This window comes from Phoca vitulina, unplaced genomic scaffold (genome assembly GCF_004348235.1).
Source record: "Phoca vitulina isolate PV1807 unplaced genomic scaffold, GSC_HSeal_1.0 scaffold24, whole genome shotgun sequence".
Taxonomy (NCBI): Eukaryota; Metazoa; Chordata; class Mammalia; order Carnivora; family Phocidae; genus Phoca; species Phoca vitulina.
In genome coordinates, this window is record NW_022589727.1 from 18878650 (window position 1) to 18899380 (window position 20731).

Here is a 20731-nt window from a genome sequence, read left to right on the forward strand (position 1 = left end):
AGCATCTCCCGGAAAAGATGAATTTTGTGATACCTGGGTCCATGCGGCTGGGGGGGGGGGGGGGCGGGGGGGAGGGGGGAAGGGGAGAAATACAGAAAGTAACTTGACTGTCCCAAACTGGGGCTTCCAGCAAAAAGAGAAAGAACCGATTTTTTCCAAATGACTACCACATCGTAATTGTACAGATGTGGAAATAAGGTTCCATCCTTTGCAATTATCGTCTCCCAGTGACACAAAAGGTATTACCAAGGAAATGGGCTGGCGGCCTGACTTCTGTTTAGAAAGGTATGGGTCTCATGGGCCCAGGAATGGCTTCCGTGTGGGGACCCTCCACACAATGTGGTATCCCCATCCGTGTGGGGCACACAATTGCTTTTTACTAACATCTCTACCAGATGCTGAGCAGCGGAAGGAAGGAGAGAAAAACCCTGGCAGTTTTAAATACACTTTAGTAGCCATAAAAATGGGAGATTTTAGGGTGACATGGAACTGTGCTCTTTATACGCCTTAATCATGCTCAGCCTTGTGACATCTCATATTCTTGTCTTCTCTTACTTGAATGTTCACAGGCAGGGATGATTAAACCCAGCAGGTGCCCACTAATATTTGCTCATCTGATTAGCTGTCCACTCACCAAAAATGACACAGATGTGACAAAAGTCTGTTTAATTTGCAGACAGTCAAACTGGATAAATAAAGCTCTAAAACAGATTTTCCAGGTCTGAACTATGTCACCCAAATGGATCAAAAGGACTGGAAAATTGCAAAATCTCCTCTTGGCTCTGGGCCATACAATTACAACCATATGTTACCATTTGCCTAATTTTTAGAGTCATTGTTGACTGACTCAACATGAATTTCCTGAGCACCTATCCTGCTAAACGACAATCATGGCTAACACAGAGGGTTACCATGTGCCGGGCACAGACCTAAGCACTCAATATGAATTAATTCACATAATTCTCACATTAACCCCACACAGTGGGTGTTAATACTATCTTTATTTTACATACAAGGAAACCAAGAGTCAGAAAGGTTTTACTTGACTTATAAAGTGCCCCGAGTCACACAGGTAGTAAGTAGCAAAGCCAGGATCCAAACGGAGTCTGGCCTCAGAATTTATGCTCTTAGTTACAATGCTAGGTCATCTTTATCTAATGAGATCATACAGAAATTATTAGGAAGGAAGGTAACTTTTTAAACAGTATTAAAAGATGATGTCAGCAGGGGCGCCTGGGTGGCTCAGTCGTTAAGCATCTGCCTTCGGCTCAGGTCATGATCCCAGGGTCCTGGGATCAAGCCCCGCATCAGGCTCCTTGCTCAGCAGAGAGCCTGCTTCTCCCTCTCCCATTCCCCCTGCTTGTGTTCCCTCTCTCGCCGTGTCTCTCTGTCAAATAAATAAATAAAATCTTTAAAAAAAACACACACACAACACAATGTCCACATTCCAACTCTACTGTTTGAAGCACTCGTCCTATCTCGCACCTACGCCTGCCTGCCCAGCATGGTGGGAAGAAAACGGCGTTCAGAGCCGGAAACTCAGATTCGGTTGGGATGCTGGGGCCCAGAGTCACATCAGCTCTCGGGATCTTGGTTTCCTTGTCAATAAAGGGAAGAAAACAAAGCCAGCCCTTCCCCTATCAAGGGTGTTATCAGGAATAAATATAAGAACAGGTGGGGCAGGCCTCTGTAAAACAGAAAACACACCCCTTCCAAGACATCCCAGTCTTGGGAAGCCTCCAGGACACAGCACGCACTTAATAAATACCTGCAAAAAGGACGGTCGATTCTCCTTCTTTGCAGATTCCGTAGCCGTGAATTTATTTACTCGCTAAAATCTATTTGTAACCCCCCAAATAAATACTTACCATGCTTTTGCAGTCATTCATGGCCACGTGCGCAGGCAGAGCAGGGAAAATTTTACAGCTGAGGTGACAAGGTGAGGCTCTGCCTTCCTGTCTCCACTCTCATACTGTGAACGAGTATCCCTTTCAATGTACTTTCAGGCCCACATTTTTTGCATTTTTGTTGGTGATTCTGCTGTTGAAAATGCCCCCCCTCTACCCCGGCAAAGAACTGAAGTGCTATTTAGTGTTAAGTGCAAGACGGCTGCAAGGTGCCCAAGGGAGAAACGTGTATGAGAGAAGCTTCATTCAGGTGTGAGTGACTGTGGGCTGTGAGTTCAGTGTTAATGAGTTAAGTACCTAGTAAGGTATCTTCACCCAGAAACACACAGAAAACAAGGTTATGTACTGACTGACTGATGAAAATGTGAGCAGGGGCTCATAGGAGCCCACCTCTGTCCCTCCGCTCGAGCGACGGGGCAGTGCTCCAGGTCTGCAGCTAACTCAGTGTTCACGGAGACTTGACGACTTCACGAAACATGACTCTTGCGTGACTCTTGAGCAATACAGGTTTGAACTTTGGGGAGTCTATTTATTTCTGGATTTTTTTTTTTTTTTACAGTACCGTGCTGAGAACTTATTTTCTCTTCCTTATGATTTTCTTAACATTTTCTTTCCTCTTGCTTACTTTATTGTAAGAATTTGGTGTATAATACATATACAAAATGTGTGTTGACTATCAGTAAGGCTTCCGGTCAATGGCAGGCTATTAGTAAAGATTTTAGGGAGTCAAAAGTTATGTGCAGATTTTTGACTATGTGGGGAGTCAGCACCCTTAACCCCCACATTGTTCAAGGGTCAACCGTATAAGCCAAAAATGTTATACTAAAAATTCATTCCCGTAGAGTAGAGGCAGCTAACATAGGAGGACAAAGTTGGGATGCTGAGCTCTAAAGAGGAAATGTAAAAGTACTTGGATCACCCAGTCTTGGCCCCCTCTAGGTCTCTGTCCATAGCTGAGAAGCCTTTGACCAACATCAGCCCCAGTGTACAAGGGCAAGGGCTCCCATCCTTTTGTTCCAACATACATGGAGCTCAAGAGTACATGGCAGCCTCACCTCTCTGGGCCTCCGCAAGTCTACAGCTTGTCCCCTGTAGGAAATACCAAGGCCCATCTGGAGGCCATGGAGTGACCTCACTCCACTCCACTCCTGCAATCCTCCAACTACCCGGATCTGATATTCCTCTTTTCCAGACTCAGCCTCAGAGAGTGATTCTCACCAGAGTCGGACAGCATCCAAGGTGTGGAGCCAGAATTCAGACTCAGCTCTCCCAGTCATCCCGGCAACTCTCCAACAACTCAAAATGGGAAAATCAGCCTATATTCTTACACAGCAGCACCTTTTAGAAAGCATTCGGGGAACATGGCAGAGGTGTCAGGCCATTCAAAATTCATTTTATGAGTCATTCAAATGCAAGCAAGAAAAACGGCCTGGAGGATAAGGGAACACTGTTGAGTCCAATCTGAAGACCCAAAACTAAAAGCTATTTTTTTTTTTTTAAACCATAGGGGAAAATGAACAAGCCACCCTATGAGCCTGGGGTCCTGCCACATGGAGACCACACGAGGCCAGCTACCCCAGACAGAAGTGCTCTTGTGCTTCTCCTCTGACCTGAGCTTGAAGGGAATGGAAATGCAACTCCTAGCTCTGGACCCGGTTACACAAGGCTGAGCTAGCTCCCAGCACAAGTGGGTGATGCCAATGTTAATAAAATGTCACCTCAATTACTTCTGCCAGGGTTATAAAAAGAAACTGGAGACTTCCTCCCTTGGGCATCTTCTGTTAATTGCCATTTATAAAAGTTCTGTTTGCTAGGCCTGGAATATGCATTATTTTCCCTTTGAAGACAAAAAGAAACTTCTAAAATATCAATCAGCATTCCAAATGGCAAAGTGATTTGTTTTCCAACTCACACTCTAGGATCAGCTCAGGAGTCTGTCTGAAATGCAGGCATCTGGTAACAATTTGTGACAATATAAAATCAAAGCTGAACTCCCGTGTAAATATATATATATTTTTTTAGCCCAGATTTCACCAGCCTGCACGTATCTTATCCATTTCCTTATATTCCAGTCTTGACTTTTATTTTCCTGGCTCCAAAAGAACTAGAGTCATACATAACGAATGTCACACCTCTTAATAGCCTCTACAGGCTAAATCCTTTCCAGCTCTGTGAAATGCAGCTTGCAGGGAGGGTGTATGTAGATTGGGCGACCAGACTGAAATATATCATTCCTATCTCTTCCAATCGGCCTCGCCTCAATTATTCACTTGCCTTTGGAGCAAACAGGGCCGAACAGAAAAGTCTGGTGTAGTTACTCCACATAGCTGCTCCCCGCTGACACATCCGGAGTCAAACACGGGCTGAATCAGTAAATGACACCGACATCAGGGTATATTCTTAGACAGTGAAGTGTCAAACAGTACGAGTGTCAAGAAACACCCGGATTCTCAGAACACATTTTGCTCAGGAAGGGTCACACAACTTGTTTGGTTAAAACGATGCACGTGTCAAAGGCAATAAAGCACCGTAGCTGAAGTACGGTCTTACTGGGGAGACAGGACCCCTGCTCTGCTGAGCTCTACGTGACTTGGCGGGAAAAGTAAGCTCCCTAGTAAGTTCCCTCCTTTACAGGGTGAGGTCTGCCCCTCCAAGATATGCAGAGCACCAGCAGAGCATAAGGGGATGTAATAATCGCATCGGATATTTACCAAAAACTAACTATGTGCCAGGCACTGTGCTAAGAGCTCTACAGAAATCACTGGATTTAATCTTGGCAGTCATACCGTGAGATGTCTGATTATTACGGGCTGTTTCCGTCCTCTCTACAGATGAGAGTGGACTTCCATGGGGATTACAGAATCTGCCCAAGGTCACACCCAGGAAATGGCAGATCTGGGATGTGAAGCGATTTCCATATGCCTCTAGAGCTCAGAATGTCAATGTTCTATAAACATGTTAGGATGAAAAACCACCAATAAAACAAGAAAAAGACAACTGTGCTGAAATATTAACACGGCATCGTGGCCTTACTCTGAGTCATGGGGCAAGTACAAAGTCACCCCGACCCTGAGTCCCTGTTTAGCTAGTGCAGCCGACCAATCTTGCAGATCGGCAAACGGTGGCTCCTTTTCCCTGGAGAATGTATCTTCACCCTCCATGTTCCAGATCACTGGGACCTCAGCACCTGGTAAAAAGCTGCAAATATGTGCAAGCTGAACTAGGAATTGTTTGCAAAACCTTAGGATCTCACTCAAGGATATTTTTTTCTTTAATAAAAAGAGATGACAGGTCTTTAACTGAAATTAAGTGAATAAAATCTGACTTAGGGTATTTTTTTTTTAATTGATATGCTCAACACTTACCTTAAAAGGTAATTATTAGAATTTTTAGGCCAAAGAACTTAGGAACGAGCATAAAACTTGAGATCATCTCTAAGCAGAAATATCCTTCTCCACGTCGGAAGAAAAAGGAAAATATATGCATCTTCACTCAAAAAGTTCTTTATGACCCTACACATAGGCCACCTCAAACTATCTGGGGATTTTGTAAAAGCATAAGCTGGGGGGTGGTGCGGAGACAGTGAGAAGAAAGAGGGTCATCTCCAGGTCTACAATTTTTCTCTTTTTTTAAAGATTTATTTATTTATTTGAGAGAGACAGCGAGAGAGAGCACAAGCAGGGGTAGGGGTAGAGGCAGAGGGAGAAGCAGACTCCCCACCAAGCAAGGAGCCCGACATGGGAGGCTTGATCCCAGGATCCTGGGATCATGATCTGAGCCAAAGGCAGATGCTCAACCGACTGAGCCACCCAGGCGTCCCTACAATTTTTCTCTTTAACCTCACACATTGGATCGTGCCCATGCCCTCCTCCCTATCCCAGCGATAGCACTGCCATCCCATCAGTCCACACACTAGAAACCTGGGCTTTTCCCTGGATGCCCCCATCTCGCTCACCCTCCACAGCCAATCCATCTCCAAGTCCTCAACCCCCGTGGAACCTGCCCACTCCTCCCCACCCCCGTCACCACTGCCCTCATGCAAGTGGCCGCCACTTCCTTTCCTCCCCGGACCCCAGCAGTGGACCTACGCCTCCCACCTGCGGCTCCCCTCATCTCATCCTCTTCCACATTGCGGCGGCACATTATTTCCAAAGCGAAATTTTGGAAATGATTCCCCCCAGATGGAAACCTCTGATGGCTTCTGGAGCACTCTCCCGGTGACGGTCAACATCCCCAGTGTGGCCCTGAGTTCACCCGCTCTCCTCACTCTCCATGCCCCGGACGCAGCGCTTTGTCTGCTTCCTCCAGGGCTCCCAGGCTGGTCCTGTGGTCTGCTCCAGTGCTCCGCGCCCCGCTAACTGCTCACCCTTCAGACCTTAGTTCAGCGGGCACCCCCAGGAGCCAGCCTTCCCCCCCACAGCTGGGTCCGACCCACTGTGGCACTTATACCTGGCTGCAACAGGACCAAGGACCTCCCCACTGCAACACACACCACAGCAGTGGTCTTACGCTTGCTGGGGGGTTATCAAGGTCTCTCTCCAACTGGAGGTAAGCTCCATGACAAGAGGGACCACCAAGTCCCCCGTAAGTTCTGTCAGTTCTAGTCCATCTGGAGTCCGTCACCCCCTCGCCATCTCTACCCCGAGGCCAGGCCACCATGTCTCTTGGCAGGATACTCGCCTGGAGGCAAGGGGCTCACAAATGTCTCCCCACATCCATGCCTGCCCTCCTTCGATCCACTTGCCACACAGCTGTCAGTGGGCCCGTCAAACAGAAGCCAGAGCACCGGTCCCCTGTGTGGCTCTCCCCCAGCTTCCAGCTGCAGCTGCAAGACAGTGGGCACTGCCCACCGCGTTCTATAAGGCTTGGCGGATTACAGCCCCTGCCCAACTCTGGGGCCTGAGCTCCCTCCAGCCCTGCCTTCACCATGGTCCAACTACCCCCGCCTTCTTTTTCTTCCTTAAACACATCAACCACCGTGTTTCTGTCCCAGGGCCCCGGGACACATGGTTCCTGATACCCGAAACCCATGTCCCTTCTTAAGTGGCTAACCGCTTTCTCATTTAGAAAAACCTTTCGCGGCCATGATGTTTAAGGGATGCTTACAGACCTCAACGACTCCCTCCGGAGCACTCTTCAGAATTTGCTTGATGTAGTTTTTTATGGTTGCTCTTTTTTTGCCCATCTCCCAGGCTAGAGACTAAGATCTAGCTATGAGGGCAGAGGCCCCCCAACTCTCTGGTGCCCCGCGGTACCCCCAGTCCTTGGCACATGGCAGAATGCTTCCAACACACCTGTTGGAATACTTGAACAAACTGCTAAGATCTGCAAATAGAGGGAACTGTGAAATGCCGAAGGAGGCAGGGAAGACTAATTGAAAGGGACCCCTCAGAGCCAGAGTCTAGAACTCACCAGAGAGATGGGGGGGGAGGCGCAGAAAAGGAGGATGAGCCTAAAGCAGTCATGTGGAGCCTCAAACCTGAATCAGCTGGGCTCTCAGCAGAGCCCCACATCCGGAAAGAACTTCCACTGATTCACACTTGATAAACATGTTGAAGCAAACTAAAAATATGTCATATAACACCAGACAGTTTACATCTTCCAGAAGGTGCAATAAAGCTTGAGACACAACAGGCTTTGTCCACAGCAACAACGCTGTTCCCAAACTCGCATGGACCCCAGATAAACTTCAAGGGCCTTCAGGGACAGATAGCTGGTCCCCACCTCCAGAATTCCAGATTCAGCCTGGCTGGGGTATGGCCTGGAAAACTGCATTTCTAATGAGTTCCTAGGTGATGCTCGTGCTCCTGGTCCAGGGACCACATTCCGAGAATGACTGGTCTACAGCTATGACAAAGAACTGAGCAAAAACAGAATTGTTCACCAGAGAGTTTAGGTCCCCCCCCGCCCAAATTCCACAGTACCCCAGCCACCTAAAGACATACCGTCGGGCTGTGCATCGGGATTTCTGTCCTTTCCCACTGGCCAGGATGAGGAAGGCTGGTCCACACAGGTGGAGAACCGGATCCAAATCGAATGCTGAGACACCACCATACATGTGTTTCCCCAGGGAAATACATTAACACAAATTGGGTGGCTTCAAAAAAACAGAAATTTATTCTCTCAGTTCAGGAGACTAGATGTCCAAAATCTGGGTGTCGGCAGGGTTGGTTCCTTCTGCTTCTTCCTTGCTTCTTCCAGTTTCTGGTTCTTGCTGGCAATTCTTTGGCTTATAGATGCATTGCTCAATCTCTGTCTCCATCTTCCCTGGTGTTCTCCTCTCGGTCTCTTGTGTGTTCACATGGCCTTCTTATGAAAACACCAGCCCCTGGCTTCGGGGCCTACCCTACTCCAGTAGGTCTTAACTAATTACAGCTGCAAAGACCCTATTTCCAAACAAGGTCAACATTCTGGGGCTCCACATGGACCTGAATGTTGGGGGACATGATTCGACCCAGTACACACCTCAAGGGCTGCAGAGGTGGGTGACCCAAGGGACTTCAGAGATGACAGGTAGTGCTGCCACTGAGGGGCATGCCCTCAAACCATGTCACGATGACAAGCTACCGCCACATGTCTGTGATGGTCAGAGGCCCTGGTGCTGCCTCTGTGCTCAGGCCCCCACCTTCCTCTGGGACCCCTCAGCCAGCTTCATCACCGATATCCTCACCTCAGGGAGAAATTTTCCAGCCTCCATGAACCTCTGGACACTCTTCCTAAAATTCTGCACGTGTAAAAGTAGAGGAACTCCCTAAAAGTGAAAAATTTTGGACACACACAAGTTCATCCTTTCTGAATGGACAATGAGGATGCCCAAACGGTGAAAAACATAAGGCAGGCACTCCTGGGGTCATCCTCCTCCATCTGACCTGCCTCCAGCTGTTGGAAGTCCAGCTCTGCTCACACTGCCCCCACTCAAAAGCCTCCCTCCATGCTCTGAAACGAAACTCATGTCCACAATTCAGCACCCAGTGTACTGAGCCATCGCGCGCCTGCAGGCCCAGCTCCAGGGCCCTCTGCAAGAGAGCTGCCCACGCCCACGGCAGCAACAGCGGGCCTGACCTCTCTTGCTACCCAGGGGCCCAGCTGCCTTGGGTTCTACTTCTCTCCTGGAAGGCAGGTGCTGGCCCCACTGATCTGTGAACAATGAAGCCACTTGACTGTGCACACGGAGGCGTGTGAACAACCCGGCACACAGAGGGGCGTGGGTTGCCGCCAACCCAATGCCAAGCCACGCTGGGAGCCCTGGACTCTGTCTAACTCTGCTCAAAGAGAAGAGGTGAGGGCCACATGCAAAGGGATCTCTGAACAGTGAGGAGGAGGACAAGTCACCAGAGTAGCATACAACGGACTCCATGGTCATGACCACATGGCCTCGAGGGGTGCCCCAAGGTCCCTCACCTTCTTGGGGATATCCTGCTTAGAAAAGGCGGCTGGGCAGGCAACACACAGACCACAGAACGAGGGCTGTGGCTTCTGCAAAGGGAGGGAGCAAAGGTGCATCTTCTAGAATTTTCTTTGGGGGCAGCAGTCCCACGTGTGCCCCGGGCAGCGTCTTCCACATGCCTGTGTGTGGGCCAGACCAGCTGTCGACCTCAACCTCACCACTTTGCAGTTCCAAGGGGACAATGCTGAACATGTGAATTCAGCCTTCCTTGCTTCCCGTCCCTGAGACCTTTATTCCGGCAACGGAAATCGTCAAGACTCCAGTGTAAATAGAGGCGAAACGCAGGGCCTAACGGAAGGGGTATTGTTTTCCTTCACCGCTCTGATTTTACTTTACTACTATTTATGAAATTAAAACAATGCAGCAAATTATCTGTTCAGTGTACCATAGCATGAGCTCCAACCAAGGCAAACAACCCCGCTCCAGATGATCTTAGCAGACCCCGTCAAGTTTCTCAACAGACGGTGTAAGGCGCAGGGCAATCTGGAGCGGACTTCACAGCTATTATTTATTTGACCAATCAACTACCAAGGGCCAAACCTCCGCGAGGTGCTTCATGCTGCATTCTTATTTTAGGGCTTGCAATGCTCCAGAAAGGCAGGCACTCTCCTCTCCATTCTACAGATGAGGATGTTGAGGTTCAGAGGGGTTAATTGAGGTGCCCAAAAGTGCCGTCCGTGGCAGAGTCTTCCAACTCCAAAGCTGGTCTTTCCAGTCTTGAATCTGTTCACAGAATTAGCTGAGGAGGAGGCTGAGCAGTCAGGGGCGGGGACCCAGGAACCAGCACCAAACACTGATTTTGGAGCAGGATGTTACTGTTCCACAACCAGGCTTCTTGGGCCTGCCTCAGAGCTTACCACGTGAAAATCAGCATCCCGCCTGCTGAAGCACTGGCCAGCCAAAACCATGGCACAATATTTCTTTGTACTGCAACATACTGGATACAAAATTCCGGCTCTGTCACACCCACAGTTCATGACCACGGACTTCTTTGTTCTTCATAGTCTGGACTTCCTAATCGATAAAATGGCTAGCACACTGCCTTTTTGAGATGACTTGATGAAATAATCTATACGAAAACATTCTGTAAGCTGTAGAGCCCCAAAGAAGCAAAGAGAACTTGTATCATCAGATGTTCTGTTTTGTGATGGATAAATCGAGTCCCTCAATTACTACCCACACGTGACCTTGGACATCTGTCATCTTCCTTCTTCGCTATTCCCCCTCCAAAAGCAACCTTTATTCAACTCATTAAATAAAACACGTAATGAGAACCACCTTTCAACATCGGATCAACCATTTGTCCCCTAGCGTGCCAAGGCTTGTCCTTAGGCAAAACTACAGACTTGGCCTGTCCTCTAGCTCCTGACATTCCCCAGCCCCTTTCCTAAGACAACCAAAGCAGACATTGGGTTGTAAATGTTGGTTTTATAAAATCATTGGGTTAATGAGTAAAGTGCTTTAAAATAAAAATCCACGTGCTAGGCATCTTTGGCATTCTCAGTATTTTACTATTCTCTTCTTGAATGGTTTGTCATCTATCATGGAGTTGAGCTTAGGTATAAATACACCCTGGCCTTTAAATCAAGCACAGGACGGGGCCCTCTCACACATACACGTATTATCACATTATTCCAAGTCCTAAACGTCTGGCATTTGCATGTGCCGCTTTATAAGCTTTTTAGTCTTTGCAACTAAATGTGCAGCAATAAACTCCAAACCGCATTAATGATAACCCTGTTAAATATAAACTAGTGTGCAATTATCCAAAATGCTAACACAAACAAAAAGGGGGAAAAAAAACCCAGGAAACTCTGATTAATTATATGTTCTTGGAGGCCTTTAAAAACCAAACAAAAATAAAAATATATCACATAGTCCGTAAAAGAGAATAATGGCTAATACTTTTGTGATTCCTACACATAATACTGAATGGTCTGCTTGAGCTCCATAGGGCCTGTGCAAAGCCTGGTTCTTAAATTGCACGTAGGCTGAAACTTGAGGGGGTCCGATCTTTTTTTGTGGTGGAAAGTAAGTGGTGGTGACCTTTGGGGAAATTCACAACATTATGTGAAGTAGCTGATTCTTATAAAAAAACACTCGGTTTTCAACACTCTTCTCCTGATGGTGACATTGTGCATAGCCCCCCCAGGGCAGAATGGAACCAAACGATGTGCTGGTAAACCAGCTCTCTAGAGGGGAAAAAAAAGAAGAATCCCTGACTTGTAAAGTTGACTGATTCCTGGGGTGTAAATATTCCCATCAGGACTGATTTCAGGTTATCAACGAGCTCAGATTCCCCCGCTGGTTGTCTCTAATCCCTTCTGTAGGAGCCAGCTACCACACACCGGGTCTAGCAGAAACCTGCTTAGAAGCCAGAGACACCAGAGTTATCCCAGCTCTAGATCCCAGCTGGGCCTTCGGCCAGTTCCCTTTACCCCTCCAAAGCATAGCTCTAAAATGGATGGCATCCCTGTTCCACAGGATTGCTGCATAAATGAAACAAAATGATACACGTAAAGCACACAGGATGTTGAAAGGCACTCAGAACTCCATATGTGTTCCCTCCCCTCCCCGGGGAAGGGGAGAGGCAGACAGGGGTGGAGTGGGCCAGATGGGGGTACAACTTACATCACCTGCCTCACCCCCACGATGGGGACAGAAACATGCAAGTGGGGAGGTTCCTTATTGCACAACTGAGGAAGGAGGGGGCGGGGAGGCTGTTTTACCAAATAAAGGGTTGGGGGTGACTGCTGCATGAAAATAAAAGACCTAAAAGGCTGGAAGAGGGTATCAGGATTATTGGGGGACTTTGAGGACCAAGGGGCCCCATAGGATTTTAAGCGGTTTTGCCAGTGTCTTGGGATCAAATTTCCCTACTAACCGTCAGGGAATGTGGGTTTTGCTCGGTTCTGTGGGTGCTCTACAGAGGGAGCTGCTCCACTTCGCTGAGAACCAGCCCCAGATCATCACCAACCAGCCCCCAAGGGGCCAAGAACCAGAGAGGGGTCGGGGCTAGGATGCACAGGGAAGGAAGAAGTCAAGGCTGGGAGAGGGTGCTCAGTGCCAAACAGGAGGGCTCTGCGGGGTGACAGGTCAGAAAGGAAGGGGCATCTGGTGGGAGGGGAGTGGGGACCCTTCCCACGGAGAAGCCTGGGGTGCCCTGTGGAAGGCCAGCACAGCATGGACATGACGGGCAGCGAGGGGGGCGGGGATGGTTGGTTTGGGGGCGGGGTTGCAGTGGTTGCCAGCAGGTGGCCACACATGAAATACAAGGAATTTAAAAGGGACAGGGTCAGATGTGGGTTTCGGAAAGTTCTACCAGCCAGGGGGAGAAGGAGTGGGTGGGCCCAAACAGGGGCCAGGAGCCTCCAGGAGGCAAGGAGGGTGAGGGCGGCCAGGGCACCCCTCCGGGGTACGGCGCTCTGGGCTGGGGCAGGGGGTCGCACACGTCTCCTGTAAGGAGCCAGAGAACAACTAGCTTAGGCTTTGTGGACCGTACGGTCTCCGCCACAACTACTCACTGCTGTTCTTGCCGCACAGGCAGCCAAAGAATACAGAAATGAATGCCGTTTCCAGAAGACGTTATTTATCAACAGCCTGTGGGCTGCAGTCCGCCCACCCCGGAGTTGGGGGAAGGGATACAGATGGAGAAAACACAGAGGGCCCAAATGGAAACACACCCAGGAAGGAGCAGTATTGTTCCCATTTCATGGACGAGAGCCTCGTCACAAAGGCCGCGGGGGCCACAGTCGGGGCCGGGAGGGCCAGGCTCGCGCTCCACTGTGCTGTGAGCTGCCGCAAGGCATCGGGCAAAGCAGCGGATGCACAAACACAGCAACGGAAGACGGGCCACCTAGATGTGGCTGAGAAGAGTTCGGGAGGCCAGGCAGGCACCGGGCAGGGCCGGGCTCCTGGAGTCGCGGGAATCCTCGCCCACCCCCGACTGTCCGCTGGGCCCTCCTCGCCCACAGAGGTCCTCCCCGAATGCCAGAAAGGCAGAAACTGAAATGAGGCCCTTATGGTCATGTAGGCCACCCTCTGCCGGGTTCAGCTGAAGCCAGTTGAAGGAGCGTTTATGAGCCTGACTCAAACCACAGCGCAGGAAGACACAGACTCTGGAGCCAGACTACCTGCATTTTTATAATTTTTTAAAAGATTTTATTTGAGAGAGAGAGCGCGTGAAAGAGAGAGCTGAGCAGGGAGCCCGACGTGGGGCTCGATCCCAGGACCCAGGGATCATGACCTGAGCTGAAGGCAGACGCTTGACCGACTGAGCCACCCAGATGCCCCTAGACTACCTGCATTTGAACAGAGCCCCCCCATGGACTCCAGGGACTCTGCTTCAGAATGGGGGTGATGTGGTAGTGCTGTCTCAGGGCAGTTATAGATATGAACTTGCTTAATCCTCATAAAGTGCTTAGAATAATGCCTGGGACCTGTTTGGTAAATAAAAATACCGTGTCAAGGCACTGAGCCCGGTCCCACAGGGGAGGGGCTCAAAACAACACGTTCACCTCTAACCAAGCACTCATCACTGGAAACATTGGTCCATTTGTTATTTAGATCTCCCAACAGACAGGGACCCCCTTTTATGTCTCTATCTCCCATGACTAGCTCACTGGCACTTCACCAATGAGAGTCATCACGTTCAACGTTTGTTGAATAAATGACACATGGCAGTAAGTCCCCAAACTAGAATTTCCTCTACTACATACCCGACAGATAAAAGTACCTAAAGCCACCCTTTGCCCACTCTGTGGCCTCAGATTCCTGCCCCTCCATGTTTTTTAGGGGGCTGGAATCAATGTCTACAAAGTGCTTTGCAAAGCTGAAGGCCCCTGAGCAACACAGGAGGTCAGCACAGATCTCTTTCTCAATGGGGTGCCGTTGGTTGGGGACTGACAAACTCCCGAGGCAGTGGCTTCCAGCTTGGATGGCCTCCTGAAGTGGCCAGTCCAGTTATGGCAGCTTCACTGCCAGAGGGAGCACAGCTGAAGGTGTTTGGAAAGTTCTCCCTTACACCAGGGGAAATCCACTCATTCCTTCATTCATCAGCACATGGCCCGCCAACTGGAGCCACATGGCACCAACTCAATGTCACTTCTACATCCGATTCTAAGGCTAGGTTATCTCTACATCCTGAGCTAAACATGCCCCGTCCTCAGCAGCAGGCCCAGGACTGAGCCACTCAGAGCCCCAGGCCAGGAAGAGTGGCAACTCATCTATCCCAGCCCTTTAAGTCCATAAGGAAACTGAGGCCAAAGGTGGAAAGCGACCTGTCCAGGGTTACCAGGCCTGGCAGGGGCTGGCCCAAAATCCAGAGCTGCCAACTGCTGACTGGCATCTCTGATTCACACCATGTCACCTCACCAGGCCTCACCTACCTTTCCTTCCCAGTGTGCTTTAAAGCCCACCTGCCCCAGGCCCCTCTCCCCACCTAACAGCTCTCCTTCCCATGGGAACAAGTCCATGTAAGCAGAGCCCCCAAGGCCAGCTGTGGGGACAGGGTACAGAGCCATGCTGTGGCTCCCCAACCCCCTTTCCAAAGGGCAAAAGGTCAGACTTGAACTAGCTGCCCTTTCTGGGCACTTGCCAGCTGTGAGCAGGCTTCCGATTTATTTCCCCTTCTGAGTTCGCCCACCACATAACAGGCTTTGTGAGAGCAAAGGGGAGGGCAGCGGGTGAACCCCGGGCCACTGACCTCAGTCTCTGGCAGGGCACGGCCTCCGCCGAGTTGTGGGCAAGCGTCCTGACCAGGGCCCTGGTCCCAGCTGCCTGGGACGGCAGCTTTGGCCTCTGTCATTCATGTTGCTGGAAAGATGGCTTAACAATAACCTGGGTTTGCTTATTGCTGGAGGAGATCAAAGTTCTGTCCGGATTTCTAAAATCCAGACGGGTCAGGTGACTTACAACAGGAACATGGGGTGGTGACGTGCCGGAGGTCACAAAGCAAGGAGGTAACAAAGTTGAGGAAAAACGTCCATCTCCCTTCTCTTACTCTGGCTGTCAATCTCCTGGTCAGCCCACATAACTTCTTTTTCTTTTCACTGAAGGCAGGGACTATGGATACAGCACCTGGACATTCACCCCAATAGGGGCAAGGCAGAGGGAGGGGCGGTTAGAAGCTCTAAAGCAGCCCGAGCTCTGCCCCAATGGGCAGAGTACATTACTTAACAACTCCGACCAGGTTTCTCAGAACAATCACAGTAACCAGTAAAGCCTTCCTTCTCAAAAGGCTGCCCATTTGCATCCCGCTGTAGCTGTTAGAAATGCAGATTCGAGACTCTCCCAGATCTGCATGATCAGAATTTTCCCATTCTTTCAAGGTCCTAGGGGATTCTAAAGATATTTACATTTGAGAAGCCCGGATATAAAGCACTTGGAACATGCCCACGCAGAGGCAGCCCTCAGCCCTCAATTACATAAGCCCAATTCACACTTGACACAGGCCCCAGCTTCCTAGAGGAATCAGACCCAGAAAGGCTGATTGACTTGCCCAGGGTGCCGCAGCAGCTGCAGGATTTGAACCCAAGACTTGGGAGTTCTTTTGCACCCATGGGCCCTCTTTCCATGTACGAACTAACTCTCCATCCATAAGGCACAATGCTAACACAGGTGCTCTGAGAAGCAAAGCCCTTGTGTTTTGTTTTGTTTTTTTAATTAATTCCCTGGTCACCATGCAGGGTCCTCAGTCAGGCCTGACGGCTCACACTGGTTCACCCGGGCTTGACTCTGTGCTTCTGGGCGGCTGCCTACGATTCAGAAGCTCAAGGAAGTGGAGCGGCCCAGGGCAGCTGCCCCTGCTGCCGGGGATGAAATTTTTAAAGTGAAAGGAAGCCTTAAAACACCTTATAAATTTACACTCCCTTTCACCTATTAAGACCTTCGGCACGCAGCTGGCCCCGCCCAAGCGCGGCACACAGCAAGGTGTCAAGCTAGAAGGCATCTTCTTGGCTTCCCACCTCTGACACCTAGCCAGAGAGCAAACCCCAGCATGTTGGCTTCCCAGGGCGGGAGCCCTGTCCATCAGGCTGGGAAGATGCCCAGGCCCACAGGACTGGGTTCCCCAGAGGCTCCAATGGAGACGTGAGCAGAAGCAGCCGGGGGCCCAAACAAAGGTTAAATGGCGGGGGGGGGGGGGGGGGGGAAGGATGACTCAAGAGTAGAGAATCACACCAGTATGACCGGCCTGCTGCATCCCAGACAAACATTTCCAGTCCACAGCTCCAAAATTGTTCTAGGGCCTACCACATGCAAGGCACAAACACATAGTTGAGGGACGGAAGAAAAGATGGCAGCCTTGGGGGATGTCAAAGATCCGGGTTCCCATCTGGGCCAACACTGGTCTGTGAAACCACCTACCAACACACAGGGTGGCTGTGCAGATTCAACGAAATATAGGTCAAATATCCAGCCCTGGGCACAGAAATGGTGCCTGGGCCTGGGCACAGAAATTTTCCTCTGTCGTTATTTCAAAGCCTGCAAGTCCGAGCAATGACTGCGATTGGTTTTACAGGTGTCCAGATGGAAATGACACACAAGAAAGCGTTTCACGGTTTCAGATCGAGAAATTCTGATTTTTATATATTCGTAACAAACCCAATATAGGATATCTCAAGTTCATTATAAAGGCAGATTTCAGGTTAACTACGGCAATGCCTTCCAAACTTCCATTTGTGTATGAATCACCTGGGGATCTTGTTAAAATGCGGATTTGCACTCAATCTGGAGTGGGACCGGAGAGTGTTCATTTCTAAGAACTCTGGTAAAGCTCAAGTTCCCAGAGCCCACAGTTTTGAGCAGCAAGGTTCTATGGAATTCCTTAAATAGTAAGAGACACATCCAAGGAAGGTATAATTTGATTTAAAAAGGACATCCCAAGAGAACACCCATGAAGTAGTATATGGAACCACTCTGGCTAGTGGGGTTTCTTAAAGAGAGGCACACCAGGGAAAGCCAATGGCGTTCTCGTAAATTGCCCCTGGGCCCTATTGAAATGAGTTTGTACTCTACATCACACGGATTACGCAGGTAAAAGTACTCGTTAGTGGTCATAAAAGCAGCACGCTTCTGACAAAATTCTTGAAAGCAGTGTGGTGTCAGAAACAAAGCATCCAAGAATATTTCAAGTTCACGACCGCTCCAACAGCTGTGGCCAAGCTAGGCTCTTCAAGGCCTTTCTTAAATCCCTTTTTACCCATTTACCTCCTCTCTGTACATTAAATTTCATGCTGTTTCTGTTGACAGCTATAATAAAAAAAAAAAATGCCTCTATCAAGTTGCCAGATACGGATAATCACTAAATAGTAAGACGAATGTGACTGTCAGGAAGCATCTTCTATTGACTGACTCATCCTAACGTGCGTGCTGGGGGGTGGGGAGCCATAAAACATCCAAGGGGTTCATATTTACGGGACTGGAGATTAAATTGTGGCTATTCTTTGGATCAGAAATACTAACACAGGGGCGCCTGGCTGGCTCAGTTGGTGGACCATGCAACTCTTGATCTCGGGGTTCTAAGTTCCAGCACCGTGTTGGGTGTAGAGAGGACTTAAAAATAAAATCTTAAAAGAAAAGAAAGAAAGAGATAATAACACAGAAGATTTTTCCATATCTCCTGCAATGAGATTCTTGGAGAAAAAGTGTGGGGTAATCTGACCCCCAGCTGCTTTTAGCACAGGAACACATCTGTCTACCGTGAGACACAGGCCAGCCTTGCACACTGGCTTAGAACAACATGTACGTGTATTACAATTCCTGTCATGACCCTCTGGCCTGGCTGGGCTAACGCTCAAACTATAGTGTCATTATGAGCCAGTGTGTGATGTCAAGCGGTAACAGCGAGCTGCCCAGAAACTGCTGAGCGTGCACCAATCGCCCAGAAAGGAAGGGATTCCCCTCCTGTGCACTTGCCCGCTGATGGGGAGATGCGTGCTCAGACAAGAAATGCCAGGGCCAGGCGGTCACCTGTGCCCAGCATCGCTAATTCATCCATGCAATCACGAGACTGCCTCCCTGTTCCACACCCCTCCCTGCAGCCCATGCGCAATCAACACCGTGAGGCTACACACCTAGGCAGGGTCATGATTTCACCCTTTGGGGAAGAAGGAGCAAATTTCTGGATGAGCCTGGCTTGTTTTTCCCCATCTGTCCGTTGGGGGAGGAAGTGAAGTTTTCCAATAGCCCACCTTCTTACTTAGGCCAGAAAAAAAAATGCCTGAGCTTTCAAAAGAGCAGTACAAGAGAGAGGCTGTAACAGAAAATGTTCTCCTCTCTCATCTTGAGGCCTGCAAAATGTTTCCATTTCAAAAGGGGAAATCGGGGCCCCCCAGAGGTTAAAATAACTGAGCCAACGTGGAGCCCCTGCTATAACTTCGTAGGGGACCTCATTAGCTAACAAGGGAGGATACTCCCTCCCAGGAAACAGGCCTCCATTTCTCCACGGCTCCCCAGGCAGGTTCTTCTCCAAACTCTGGTCCCACTGCCGACACAGTCCTAATTCCCAACTGTCCTCTGAACATATGTTGACAAACTCCAGCTTTTTCCTTCACAATAAGCAAGTTTCCAACATTTCAGATTTTTGCTAAGATGCCTAAAACCTGCAGATGACTTAAGCTGGCAAATACAAGCTTGTAACTAACTCTAGCAAATTCATCTTGGAGAAAAAAAATCCTCAAGCCCTATTTCCTCCCTGTCCCCAAACTCCAAGACCCGGTGCAAGGAAATGTAAGGATTTTCCACTTCTTAGGAAAGCAAAAGGAAAACGCCAAGTTTTCCTGGGACACGGGACTACTTTGAGTGCAGGCAATAACTCCCCTCACGAGGGATTCACCGCGCGTCTTCAAGAAGCTCAAGCTCACACGCGCCACTCAGCCACCAGCCGGACCCACCGCTGGACTTCGCGCCCCGCCAAGTCTTGCCTGGCGTGGGGAGAGCGCGCCTCTGGGTCTGGACGGGGTTTCTAGAAGTTCGTGATGTCCTCCTTGCAATGGGAGGTTTGGGTGCGGCTTTTTAATGGGCTCCCGCAACTCCCAACTCCGGACTCACAGCATGAGCGTGATGCTTCTGCTCTGCGAGTGCCGGGCTCACGCGCGCACCTGAGAACACACACTCCCTGGGGACTCTCCCTCTTTCGCGTGCCCTCGTGCTTTGGGATTTGGGCCAGAAGCCCAGGGATCCGGCAAGGCGCCGGAAGGTGGGAGCGACCCGTGTCCCGCAGCCAAGAGCCGGCCTGGAGGGACGTGGGGGTTAGGCGCGCGTCGCGTCCTGCATACTCACCGGGACCTCTGCAACTGTTCCAAGGCGCTGGTGCTGGCCCCCTGGCCCGGCGGCTCCAGGGAGCAGTAGTTCTGCGAAGTCTGCCTGGAGAAGGCGATGGGCAGGATTCCCTGAGTGAACGAGTTGAGGCGACCCCGACTGCCGCTCCCACTCGCGGGGGTCCCGGAGCCCAGAAAGGCGGCCGCCGGCACCTGCACGCTGTAAAAGGCATCGTCCTCCTCCAACTCCTCCTGCCCGGCGTTCCCGGGCCGGTCGGGCAGCTGCGGCGGAGCGCAGGAGGCGAGAGGCGCCGGCCGGGGCGGCTGTAACTGCTCCCCCGACGCCCGGCCCGCGCCCAGGGGGCTCACGAAGCCCCGGGCCGCCCCGGGCCCGAGCCCAGCAGCGTGGCCGCCGGGGGCCAGGGGTTGCAGCGGCGAGGGCTGCGGGAGGCAGGGGCCCCATCCAGCTGCTACCGCCGCCGCCGTGCCCGCCGCGGCGAGCGCGTTGCAGCCGCCCCGCTCGGCGGCGGCGAGCAGGCTGAGCCGAGTCCTCGCGCCGCAGGCGCTGCCGGCGCCCGGCTTGGCCGCGCCGCTCTCCTCGCCGCCGCCGCCCCACTCCTCGTCCTGCAGCGGCGGCCGTCCGTCCAGCGAGATGTTGGTGAGGAAGGAGAGGGCAGCCTGGCGGCGCCGTGGGTCCATGCGCGGTTTCCGGGGGGGCTCGGCCGGCGGCGGCCGGGCCGGCGCGGCGGCCGCGGGCTGGGGCTGCTGCGGCGGCGGCGGCTGCGATCCGCGGGTGCCCGCGGCGTCGGTGCCGGCGCGGCTGCTGCTCCTGCAGGCGGCCGTGCCGGCGGTGGCGGCCGTGGTGGCGGCAGTCGCCGCCATTGTGTCCGTCTGCGGCGATATTTCCGCGATGCCCGGAGAAGCGAGCGGCGCCCGAGTGCTAAGCGGCGAGCGCGAGCGCCGGTGACCCGGGCTGGGCAGGGCGCGGGGCGCGGGCGGCGTGCGCGGCGGCCCGGCCCCCCCGCGGGCGGGCCATGCTCGCCCCTCGGTGCTGCGGCTGGGGACGCCGCCGCCCCGGCCCACGCGCGCGGCTAGCTGGCTAGCTGGCTCGCTGGCCG

At 51.2% G+C, this 20731-nt stretch overlaps 1 protein-coding gene and 1 long non-coding RNA gene across 3 annotated transcripts in view; one reads left to right on the forward strand and one right to left on the reverse strand.

Moving 5' to 3' along the window:
• The window catches only part of CABLES1 (Cdk5 and Abl enzyme substrate 1), a 113479-nt gene extending 92960 nt beyond the window's left edge, over positions 1–20519 (reverse strand). The window contains exon 1 of the mRNA XM_032421377.1: positions 19636–20519. Coding sequence (XP_032277268.1) covers positions 19636–20495 — 860 coding nt within the window. The 5' untranslated portion in view covers positions 20496–20519. The remainder of the gene's footprint in view (positions 1–19635) is intronic.
• LOC116642813 overlaps positions 20205–20731 on the forward strand; it is a 79084-nt gene continuing 78557 nt past the window's right edge. For both annotated transcript variants that reach the window (XR_004301393.1, XR_004301392.1), the window contains exon 1: positions 20205–20271. This is a non-coding gene — a long non-coding RNA (uncharacterized LOC116642813). The remainder of the gene's footprint in view (positions 20272–20731) is intronic.